This window comes from Xiphophorus maculatus, chromosome 12 (assembly GCF_002775205.1).
Source record: "Xiphophorus maculatus strain JP 163 A chromosome 12, X_maculatus-5.0-male, whole genome shotgun sequence".
Classification (NCBI taxonomy): domain Eukaryota; kingdom Metazoa; phylum Chordata; class Actinopteri; order Cyprinodontiformes; family Poeciliidae; genus Xiphophorus; species Xiphophorus maculatus.
In genome coordinates this window covers 7,949,561-7,961,914 of record NC_036454.1, presented here as the reverse complement: position 1 = coordinate 7,961,914, position 12,354 = coordinate 7,949,561, and the positions used below count along the sequence as shown (strand labels likewise).

The 12,354-nt window shown below is 39.1% G+C and overlaps 1 protein-coding gene across 1 annotated transcript in view; it reads left to right on the top strand.

Annotated features, from left to right (window-relative positions):
- LOC102234173 (neurogenic locus notch homolog protein 1-like) overlaps positions 1 to 12,354 on the top strand; it is a 54,695-nt gene that overhangs the window by 18,197 nt on the left and 24,144 nt on the right. The window contains exons 3-10 of the mRNA XM_005800995.2: positions 530 to 792; positions 869 to 1,204; positions 3,641 to 3,763; positions 3,852 to 4,085; positions 5,725 to 5,880; positions 6,180 to 6,365; positions 7,842 to 7,955; positions 12,126 to 12,239. Of these exons, the coding sequence (XP_005801052.1) occupies positions 530 to 792; positions 869 to 1,204; positions 3,641 to 3,763; positions 3,852 to 4,085; positions 5,725 to 5,880; positions 6,180 to 6,365; positions 7,842 to 7,955; positions 12,126 to 12,239 (1,526 nt within the window). The remainder of the gene's footprint in view (positions 1 to 529; positions 793 to 868; positions 1,205 to 3,640; positions 3,764 to 3,851; positions 4,086 to 5,724; positions 5,881 to 6,179; positions 6,366 to 7,841; positions 7,956 to 12,125; positions 12,240 to 12,354) is intronic.

Sequence of the window (12,354 nt, the reverse complement as noted above, 5' to 3'; positions counted from 1 at the left end):
GGCATAATAAAGAGAGAACACATTCTTAACGATCAAAAAACTTTAAATTATAAAGAATATTTAAAACTGGAACTGGAAGACATTTAAAATATCCAAAATACATGAATAAAACAACAAAAACAAACAAAATTAATTACGAAGTAAACAAATTGTCAGGTGTAGTTGAGATCAAATCTCCAGACTGAAGACTGTTGTCATCCAGTTTTTGATAGAAATTGAGAGAGAAAAGAGAAAAACGACAAATTATGCAAATGGAAATTATTGAGTTTGTTTAAATTTATTATGCAATTAATTGATTTGTTGCATTTTGTGTCAGGCTGTTTTGCATTACATCTTGAGCATCTAAAGTCAGACACATCTGATGAAGTTACGTCCTTTAGCATTACCACATTTTAACATGGCTGACTTTTCAGTTTCAAGTTCTGAGTCGTGATTAGGCCTGAGTCCAACACTACAATCATAACCCACCCTGTTTTCAAACTCTTATAAATCATAGTTGTTGCTGACCACACTCACTGTGTATGTCCAGATGCCTGGACGGATACGTGGGGAGCAGGTGCCAGTTTCATGATCCGTGCAACAACGTGCCATGTATGAACGGAGGCACGTGTCGGGCCGTCTCCAAGGGAAACACGGTGGACTTCAACTGCACCTGCAGGGCGGGCTACTCCGACCGCCGTTGCATGACGCCCATCAATATCGCCTGCCTCAGCTCGCCGTGCCGCAACGGAGGCACCTGTGAGCCAGATGGTCTGCTGAGGTTTAGGTGCCGCTGCCCACCTGGATGGACAGGTAAGAGACGAGGGGTCTGTTGTAACAAGCTCATCACTCACAGCTAAGAGTGAATATAATTTTCCCGCGACCTCAGGTAAAGATTGCGCGACAGCCGACCCGTGTGCCTCCAACCCATGTGCCAACGGCCATTGCTCTTCTGTCGATTCCACCTTCATCTGCACATGCACCCCGTTCTTCTTCGGACAAACCTGCAACCAAGACATCAACGAGTGCGACACCATCCCGCCACGCTGCAAAAACGGCGGGCTGTGCATCAACGAGGTCGGCGGCTACAGGTGCCAGTGTCCTCCGGAGTTCACGGGGAAGCACTGCGAGAGCCGCTACCTGCCCTGCAACCCGTCGCCCTGCCTGAATGGAGGCACCTGCATCCAGAGGGGAGAAACCAGCTACGAATGCTCCTGTGTGCCAGGTAACTTTAGAGACCTTGTATTTGAAATCAATCAGTTCTAGCTACAAGCATTAAATCTCGTTCAACCTCAGGCAAATATTAAAAATACTTAATTGGTGAAACTAATTCAAATATAAATTAAGGAGTGACTGAACACTGCAAAAAAACTAAATCTTACCAAATATTTTGGTCTAGTTTCTAGTAAAAATGTCCGAAGACACTTGAAATAAGACAAAACTAACTTACAAGTAACTTTCGGCTTATTTAAACTAGATAAAACAAGCCATGCCACTTTCTACTTATAACATGGGAAGAATGTTTTCAAATGAAATAATCTGACTGTGTTAATATTAAAGGGGACCTATTATGCAAAATTCACAGGTCGCACGTTTTTCTACTTGCCTGGTGAAAAACCACCTAGACGATTTTTGGCAATGAATTAATGTTTTTTTGGTGTTTGGAAAATGAGTCATTTCAAAAACCTTTCAAATACTAATCAGCCTGCCTGTCACCTAGCAACCCCCAGCTATAGCCTGTTACCTAGCAACCCAATCGGAGCTCCAGCATGTTTGGTCTGCTGGTTTTACCGCTGTACAGTGGCTGTTTGTTGTTGACTTACTATCCAGAAACCACTTGCTGAATTCTTGTTATTTGCGCAGGAGGCTGTACTTCTGCTTTTCAAAGATGTACGGTGGCTTAATTGCACATCTGTTGTTGTGCGTGGCCAGCAGCAGCAGCTTGTTAAAACATCTCAGCCTGAAAAGAGAAAAAAATAACCTGGGCAGATTAAGATCTCATTATCTAAGAAAGATTTTGTGCAAAAAATTAACATGTTTTGTTTAGCTCATAGGCCTATACTAACCTGCTCAAGAAATATGTCACGTTTAAGGAGTTATTGATTTAAAACAAGCTCATATATCTAACTGAAAAGTTACTTGTATTAGTGTTGTCTTATTTCAAGTGTCATAAGATATTTGCAGTAGAAATTAGACCAAAAATACTTGGGAGGATTTTGTGTTTTTGCAGTGAAGTGAGTCATTTCCTATCCCAACTGAGGAGCTAAAATGATCAGGACTCCTTCTAGCTGGTTAAGCGGTGATGTCATCTAAGGCTTGGTTTTTTCCTGCTTATGTTGTGTCCTCGGTGTGCGTGTACACTCGTGTGTTTCTGCTTTTGTGTGTGAACCAAGCGGAGCAGGAAGGCATCGGGAGCTTATCGTGAGGAAATGGCCAAGGAACAACATCCGTTTCACATGGTGGAAAGAAGGAAAGCTCAGGCCTGCACAACCCTCCGCCACACAAGAACCACTTGTTTACTCTCTTTTTCCTAGTCAGTTCAGATGTTCTTGTGAAGAATCTCTGGCAGATCTCCAATCCTTCTCAGGATTATCTTCTGTTCTTTGAAACACATGAAGGCAACTTTCTGGATTATCTGAGACGTTTGCTTCTTTAAACATTTAAAGCCCAATTTTACACGATGATGCATCTTAGAGACATTATTGTCATCCATCTGTCCGTCCGTCCATCCATCGGTTTATCCATCTTTTTATCCATCCATCTGTCCGTCCGTCCATCCACCCAGCCAGCCATCCATCGGTTTATTCATCTTTTTATCCATCCATCTGTCCATCCATCCATCCATCCATCCATCGGTTTATCCATCTTTTTATCCATCCATCCATCGGTTTATCATCCATCTGTCCATCCATCCATCAGTTCATCCATCCGTCCATCCATCCATCCATCTTTTCATCCATCCATCTTTTCATCCATCCATCTGTCCGTCCATCCATCCATCCATCGGTTTATCCATCCATTGATTTATCCATCCATTGATTTATCCATCCGTCTGTCCATCCATCCATTGGTTTATCCATCTTTTTATCCATCCACCCATCCCTACATAAATTGATACATGAATAAACATTTTCATGTTTTTTTTTGTTTAAAGTTGATTAAATTTCACAGTGCATTGTGTTCTGCGTCCTGATTGGCTAAACAGCCTCTGCACTTCTTCTCTACCTCTGTGCCAATAACGTTACGGTATTTAATTGTACATAATACATCTCGGCAAATTTCATTCAGGTAATATATGCAAATACCCATCATGTTTTCAACTGAAATACAATTTTTCAGGAATAAAAAACTGTAAGGAAGTGACAGTTATGCGTTGTGTTGGTTTTACTTTGCGGGTTATGTAATCCAACACACCACCCTTTAGGTCCAGTGGTTGCTTCTGGTGCAACTGTGAAGCAGAGGGGATGTTATTACATGGCACGCTTCCCGCAGACCTCAGAAGGGCACAGCTGCCTTCTTTCTAGGGAAGGAAAAGACAGTTGACCACATTTAACTGAACAAAAGTGTCACTGCAGTTGTTGTTTCACATCAGGAGAATGAGAAACTACATTTTTGAGGTTTGCAGTGCTTAAGAGGGCAACATTTCTCTTGTTGGGTTCAGGATTTTCAGGAAAGAACTGCAACCATAACATCGATGACTGTCCGGGTCACGAGTGCCAGAATGGGGGCACGTGTGTGGACGGAGTCAACACCTACAACTGCCAGTGTAAACCAGAATTTACAGGTTTGTACAGCAACCTGACACGGAAAGTGAAATTACTTAAGAATCCATCCATTTAAGAAAGAAATAACTCCTGTTTGTTTCCCCACAGGTCAGCTCTGCCTGGATGATGTCGATGAGTGCCAGCTCATGCCTAATGCTTGCCTGAACGGCGGCACATGCCACAACACATACGGCAGCTACCAGTGCGTGTGCGTGAACGGCTGGACCGGCGACGACTGCAGCGAGAATATTGACGACTGTGCCAGCGCGGCGTGCTACCAGGGATCCACCTGCCATGACCGCGTGGCTTCTTTCTACTGCGAATGTCCCCACGGCCGCACAGGTGTGTTGGTTTGGTTTATGGGACAACTCTCCAGCTCCCATGTTATTTTGGATGTGCTTTCTTGTGCAGTTTAAAGTGTGTTATAGAAGATTGAGAAATGATTGTTTGCTGGAGGCGTGGACTCTGTTGAAGTTTTAAATTTTACCCAATCGCTAACTTTTGCCCATGACGTATGTAATTTTCCAATTTGACGCTGTAAAGCTTACCGGAAACTGCTTGCGCTGCAAACTGCAAAGAAAGAAGTGCCAGATGGCTGTTAATGTTATTTTAATATTTGGAAGCGTTACCCACATGGACAAGAACGGCTTTGTTTACTTCCTCTGCTGCCATTGCTAAAACTACAGGCAGATTACAATTTGTTCACAACGTCTTCTTCTGTTTGCTGATTGGCCCACTAGAAATTCTTTCTGAGGGAATCCAAGTCAGTGGGAGAAAGCCTGAACTGTGCTGTGAAGGGAGATGAGAATTTTGTGGAATTGTGTAGGTCAGGCCAGGAAACAGCTGGTAAACAACTTAAACAATAAGATTTTAAAATCACACCATAGTGTTTTTTTCTTGAAAATATTGCATTCCTGTTAAAAAAGGAATGATCTTTAAGGTCACAAAACCTATGAAGATCAGATCAGTTGCAGTGACTAATGCATATTCAGTGAAAAACTGGTCACTCAGGGCCCAAATAAGCAAAGGAAGAAGTCCCTGACCTCTCTCTGTGAACCCTAAAAAACTTTCAAACACCAGACCGAAACTACAGAATGCCAGTTGTCGTAAGCTGTTTTAGCTCATTCTGTCTATTATGTAGCTAATCAGCTTGAAAGGACAGCATGTAAATACACAACTCATTCAAAGAAATTAAGAAAATAAAATCATCTATTTTTGGTCTGATGTGTATAAATGTTTTAGACTTTAAACTAGAGATGATCAAATTGAAATGAGTTAAAATAGGGCTGGACGATAAAGATGAAAAATGATATATCAGTCAATATCAATAATTATTGATTAGTTTCTTGTTTTTTATATCTGATATACTTCCAAACTGGTAGCAATAGCATGACCTTTCCTGTTTATCCACAGTTTTCACTCCATGTTGTTGTTTTTTTATTTTTAAGTAGTTATGAGGCACAGTGGTAAAACTTAAGTTACTACTGTGCAGGTTACTCAGCAGCTTGTTGCTAGGTAACCACAAGTTACTCAACAAGTTGTTTCCTGTTTTATCCATAGTTTTCACTTCACAGTGGCAGAACCTTAAACTGCTGCTGTGCAAGTTACTTAATGGGCTGTTGCTAGGTTACCAAAGAGCATGTGAGTTAGTTGATGCCACCAACCTTGCTTAGCTGCCTGTGAGAGGTTGAGTTGAGGTTGCCTTTCCTCTAACTACATCCCCCAGAATGCTGTGCGGTTCTGGATTGGAGTTCAATTAAATTATTGAATATTCTCTGGAATATATTTTCTTTTGATCTTGATATTTTATGTGTTTATCATGATATATTTTGTTGTTGACTTTTTTGCCCTCTCTTAGTGTTTTGCTTTTGTTGGCATCAGGTGACTCTCACAGGAACCTCCAGTTTGGTTGATTGATGTTTGTTTGGAAAGTGAAAGCGAATGGAAATCATTAATATTCTTCTTTTTGACGCTGCTGCAGGTCTGCTGTGCCAGCTGAAGGACGCCTGCATCAGTAACCCATGTAAAAAGGACTCCAACTGCGACACCAACCCCGTCACAGGAAATCATATTTGTACCTGCCCTTCGGGATTCATCGGTCCTTCCTGTGATAAGGACGTAGACGAATGCTCTTTGGGTAAAAACCAACTCCAAAGCCATTTATTTCCCAGTAACAAAACCAGAGTTACCAACAACATACAAGCTCAGGCTCTCCTGTTATTATGGGTGTAATTGTACCCCAAATTGCAGCAAATGACACCCTCCAGGGTATTATTCCTGTAATCACACTAATGATTTTAGCTTTTTTTTTTTTCTAACATTAAACCACCAAAATGATGTAATCTCAAAGACATTGCGCTGGCTTTACCATGAAATTGCTGCTTGTTAGCAATCACCTAAAGGAAGCGAAATGAAAGCCTGGATGTGTTTTAACAGGTTCCAACCCGTGTGAGCACGCTGGGAAGTGCTTAAACACCAAGGGCTCGTTCGAGTGTAAGTGCCAGCGGGGGTACATGGGAACGCGCTGCGAGCTGGACATCAACGAGTGCAAGTCCAACCCGTGTAAGAACGAAGCCACCTGCCTGGACCAAATAGGAGACTTCCAATGCATCTGCATGCCAGGTGAGAAGCTACATTAGAAATCTGATTTGCCAGTCCAAACTTTACCAGAATGATATCTGCTTTTTTTTAATGCAAAGAAATATAGTTTTTTATTTTGTATCTGAGATTGGAAGTACAGTATTTTGATTGTAATGTAACTTTTTAATTAATCAAATTAATCAAGCACAAAAAAGTATCAAATGACACATGAAATATGCACATTAATGATGAATAGAAGAACTAATTTGTCCTCTGAAAGCCAAAAATAAATTTTTTTGAGCCGAAGTAACCTCCATGGATACTGCTTTAAGTGTTTTTGTAGATGTTTAATTTTATTTTTCAACATTTCATTTTGACATGAAATATGTAGCTGCTTTTACACAATCCAAAATATTATTGTTTTATTTCTCTATGTAAGAGTATCAAATTTGGAGAATCAACACTGTGGCTGTGTTTCTTTTACAAATGTGTGCAAAACTTTGTCCATATTCTGCCAATGGTGAAGAAACACAATTTCATATTTGCCATTAAATATGAAATGCAATTAAAATCAATTAAGTGTGACAAAAAAGAACAAAATCAAACGAGTCAATAAAAATAATTATATTTTGAGGTAACATCATCCTAAGGCATAACATCTCTGAAATCTAAATAACACACCAGTAAAACTAAAGTGAAGTAGTTTTACTTGAACCCATTTACAAGTAAAATAAAACCTTTTTCTTATTTTTTAGCTCCTTTGTTTCTTGTATTTTGAAGTAAAATATTGGAAAGAGATTGCTGTGTAGCAATAGTTTACCTCAATATAATTTGACAAGCAATTTAATAAACCTAAGGATCATTAAATGATTACTATCTACTTATACAGAGACCAGAGCTCGCTGCACTGAACCCCATTGAAAACCTCCTGGTTATTCGACCAAATACTGATTTCTGAACTCTTACTAGTTAAAACATTAGTATTGTTGTTTCTAAATGAATATGAACTTGTTTCCTTTGCACTATTTGAGGTCTGAAAGCTCTGCATCCTTTTGCTATTTTGAAAATAAAATTCTGAAAATAAAAAATACATTTTTGCTTGGAATGTCAGACATGTTGTCAGTAGTTCGTAGAATAAAAGAACAATGTTAATTTTACTCAAACATATACCTCTGAAAAGTAAAATAAGATAAACTGATGACTTTAAATGGTCTCTTAATTTTTCCCAGAGCTTTATATCTTAATTTTTGTTAATTGGTTTAATATGATATAAATAGATCAGGAAAGATAAGAAAATGTTGCCAGTTGCTTTTTGTGCAACATTTTTAATATTAAGAAACACAAATAGCTCCATGTGTTTATTATTATAAGCTTTTGTGTAAGTTAATCTTAGCTCTTTCCGTATTTCTATTACGATTTTCATAATGAATGCTTATTTAGATAGAAAATTGCTGCATTTGGCATCATGCCTCTCTCTTTGTATTTCTCCCTCCCGCTCCTCTCCTGCTAATTGGCCAGGCTACGAGGGAGAGTTCTGCGAGATCGATACGAACGAGTGCGCCACCAGCCCCTGCCTCAACAACGGCAAGTGCATCGACAAGATCAACGCTTTCGTCTGCCAGTGCCCCACAGGTGAGGCTGCCGTAGCGCCGCAGAGGGGGAGGAGATGGGAGAAAGGAGGGCGTAAGGCCAGGGGGCACAGAGGTTGAGCTCTCTCTTTCTCCGTCTGTTTTTCTCTCTCTTCGTGTTTCTTCCCTGCTCCCTCTCTTCCGCTCTCAAACACAAACACACACAAACACCTCTCCGGACGGGCACTAATCCCAGCCCTGAGGCAGGCTTACGCAGGCCCGGGCAGCCGAGCAAGGCGATGCAGTCGAGGAGGAGAGGTTAGAAAAATCTATAGGGAGAGGCTCGAGGAAGTGTGAACTTTTTTAAACAAGTTTCTTATTCCTTTCGTCAAGACTAATGATTGAGAAAAAAACTTAGATCTGTGGTTCACTGGGTTCTGCTGATGATTAGTACGGCTGGTTTGGGCTCTTCTAAAAAGCCCTAAAGAGTTACACTGCAAAAACACAACATATTGCCAAGTTTTCTACAGAAAATGTCTTAGTACACTTAAAATAAAAGAAAACTAGCCTACAAGTAACTTTTCTAAAGGATATCTGAGCTTGTTTTAAGTAAATAATTCCTTAATGTTGATGAAAAAGTGCTAGTTAATAAAACAAAATAATCTGCCAGTGGAACTAGTACTTTTTCATTAATATTGAATGATTATTTATTAAAACTAGCTCTTATATCTTGAAAAAAGTTGCGTTTGAGTTTGTTTTGTCTTATTTCAGGAGTACTAAGATATTTGCACTAGAAACTAGAGGAAAAATACTTAGTAGGAGTTTGTGTTTCTGTTCCGCAGCCCTTTTCATATAAATGCCATTTGAGATGCAAAGATTTCACAAAATCTTACCATAAGACAAAACTAATTTACAAATAAGTTTTCAGCAAGAAATAGGAGCTTTTTTAAATTAAACTAGTAGTTATAATGAAATAATCTGCCGATGGAACAAGACATTTTCCCATATTATAAGTTGAGACACTTTTTGAAACACTTTTTCATCAATATTAAGCAATTATTGACTTAAAACAAGCTCCTAATTCTTTCTGAAAAGTCACTTGTGACTTAGTTTTGTCTTATTTTAAGTGTACAAAGATATTTTCACTAGAAACTAGATGAAAAATACTTTGTAATAGTTTGTGTTTTTGCAGCCTTTTTCATATAAATGCCATTTGAGATTCAAAGATTTTATTGCAAAACCACAAAATCCTACTAAGTATTTTTGGTCTAGTTTCTAATGCAAATACCTTAGTATGGTTGAAATAAGACACAATTAACTTACATATACCTTTTCAGCAAGAAATAGAAGCTTGTTTTAAGTTAAACTACTAGATAAATGTAAAATAATCTGCCGGTGGAACAAGACTTTTTCTCACAGTTCATTTTACTAATAACAAGTACTTTTTCAGCAATTATTGACTTAAAACACGCTTCTAATTCCTTCTGAAAAGTTACTTGTAAGTTATCTTAGTCTTATTTCAGATATTTGCACTAGAAACTAGACCAAAATACTCGTTTTTGTAGAGTTTGTTCAGAAATGAAAGAATGAAGCAAGTTCATTCAAGGTAAAATAGAGTGAGCAAAAGGACGGCATTTTTACTTTCAATTCTTTTGTTGGGATCGCCAAGGTGGAAGTGATTTTTCTTTCCTCTTTCAAAGAGGAAAATTGCAAAATTGGGTGGATCAAAGACAGAAAAGCAGGATTTCTCCTAGTGGGAGAAAAAGAAATGAAAAGGGAATGACAGAAAAAAAACCATCCCAACAAGAAAGCTTTTGATTTAAAAGAAAAGAGCCAACAGAAGAGCTTAACACCTAAAAAAAACTGTTCGGCACTGAGTGAGGGTTATGCAAGGAAGCAGCTCAAACATTGGTGGTGAAAGTGTTTTTCTATCTGTGTGTGTGTGTGTGTGTGTGTGGGGGCGGGGGGTGTTGGGGTGCACAGACCGTTATGCTGAAGCAGAAGGGGTGCAACAAGGGGGAGGGATTTTAACCGCCCTGCTTGAGATGTAAATTTGTCCCTGTTGCGAGGCCTGAGGCGAGGTCCCCCTTTTCATTCCTGTACATGAAATAGCCATGGAAACCCTGCTGAGAGCCATTGAAATGTCTCGGGATAAATTCCTCTGCAGTGCTTGTGTGTTTCTGTGCACGGCTGCACCACCTTTTGTGTGTGTAAAAAAAAAAAAAGAAAAGGAAAAAAAAAGTCCTGCAGCGGATTTTTCATTCTTGAAGCCTTTATCATTTTAGACAGATCAACATAGGGGGCGCTGTTGAAAAACCTTTACATTTGATTCTACAAGCAGGGAATGTCTCAACTAAAACTCTTTCATTAACGAAGTACTAATATTATCCATTTTATTTATCACATATTCACTGCTTTCAGTCTACTGATATGAATTCAGTGAAGCACTTACTGTATTTGTTGGTGAGATATTGAAATTGGCAAAATTATTCCTAAACTAGTTTCAGCTGGTGATCAAACCCCCCAAAAATCTCATATTATTGGATGTCAGTGCATCCTTAAAAAGTTTACAATGATTTATATAAAATTAAAGCCTTAACATGTCTTAACTTTTGGGGTGGCAGGACAGTTTAATTTCATATTCTATGCAGTTTATTTTTCTTGTGGGACTTTTCTGTCAGGCAAATGTTTGAGTCGCATACAAGCATCTTCATTGCTTCTCCTAACTAGCTGGTAGCAGCTAGCTGGCTTTTGGTGTAAATTGATTGCTGCATTCATTCTCTGCAACAAACCTTTACATTACAACAGTAAAAGATATGCAATTTACATTTCTGTTGTGATACAGGTCTTAAATTTCAAGTCAATGTTGCAACAGGAAGAGTATTTTGCTTTCTCTTACTTGTGCTGTAAATCTTCCTTGACACTGCAAGGTAACCAGACCCACTATACTGTTTGATTAAGTTTACAGACACAAACTACAAGAAACAAAAAATAGTAAAAAATTATATCATTTAGTGCTTTGGCCAAATACATTTTTATATCTTGTGTTGTTTAGGTTTTTTATCCGCTTTTAGAAAAATAATCAGAGAACACAAATGGTAGCACTTGATGTAAATGCTTTGGAAAGTGCTTTCTAATCAACATTTGTTTTTTACTTTGTCAAGACATATATTTTGTTTTTTTTATTTACTTCATTTCTCACTTTTCACATCTTTAAACCTAAAAGAAGAAATAGAAACTAAAGTTTAAATTTATTGTAATATATCTGTTTACAAATTAGATGACAAAAATCTCTTGAGTTCTTTTTAAAGATTTATTGAAAACACCTTTTAAAAAATTTGCAATCAAATTTGAGATTTTATGTTGCAAAATTCCTCTGTGTTTTTAATGTTTGAAAAGTTTAATTCCACTTCCTGCATGTAAGTTCACTGTCTGCTTGCAGCTTTAACCCCACCCCACCCCAAAAAAACAGCGCCTACAGGGAGTAATCAACTCGGTATCCGCCACACAAATACTTCCTCTCCGGATTATCTTATCGCACCTGTGGGTTTCTGTGATCTTGTGGTTCAGTGGGGGGATCTGAGCACAATATCTCTTCATCAGACAACATCCTCGGACTGGGACTGAGGGGAGACGGGAATATCCGAGACGACAATAACTCCAGGAAAAAAAGGAGGAAGCCTGCTGCTAGATTCTGAATGAACGAGGAGTTTGAAAAGTTCGATGTCAGAGGTCAAGCTGGCTCTTTTCGGAGGCGGGCGGGGAGTGGAGGGAGTGGCAGGGAGGGGGTGCGACTAAGACAGGAGAATTCACATTGTGATGGAAAAGTTTTGGGGGACAAAGAAGGCAACGCGCTCAGTTTGTTTCTGTGTTGAGCAGACAGGCCCTCCTTTGTTTCTCAGACTTTAGTCAGGAGGCCTTACAACTTTCCTTCTTTCATTCTTCCCTCCATTCTTCCCCTCTGTTCTCTCCCCCCCCACTTTTAACCGAACTTGTCCCCCAGCTCTTGCCTCTCCCTGTTTTTAGCTTTGCTGAAAGGAACAGCGAAGGATAAGGGAGCGGTTGTAGTGTTGCACAGTTGCTCATTAATATGCAGATTTTGTAATGAGTTGAGAGCTCTTTAGGATGAATCCAGGATTATTTGTCGATCTGGTTTTGAACAAATTAGTCATGTTTGCACACACATACACACATTTATTCAAAACACAATAACAGCCTCTTGTTTTGTTTTCAGGCTTTACTGGGAATCTTTGCCAGATAGACATCGATGAATGTGCCAGTACACCATGCAAAAATGGCGCCAAGTGCACAGACGGGCCCAACAAGTACACTTGCAAGTGCACCGAAGGTAAACAAGCTTCAACCAAAAGTTTTTCAGGGTGACCACGTGTCTTTAAAAAGTCTTAAATCTGTGTGACTAAAATTAAGGACTTAAAAGATCTTAAATTAAAAATGTAAGTATG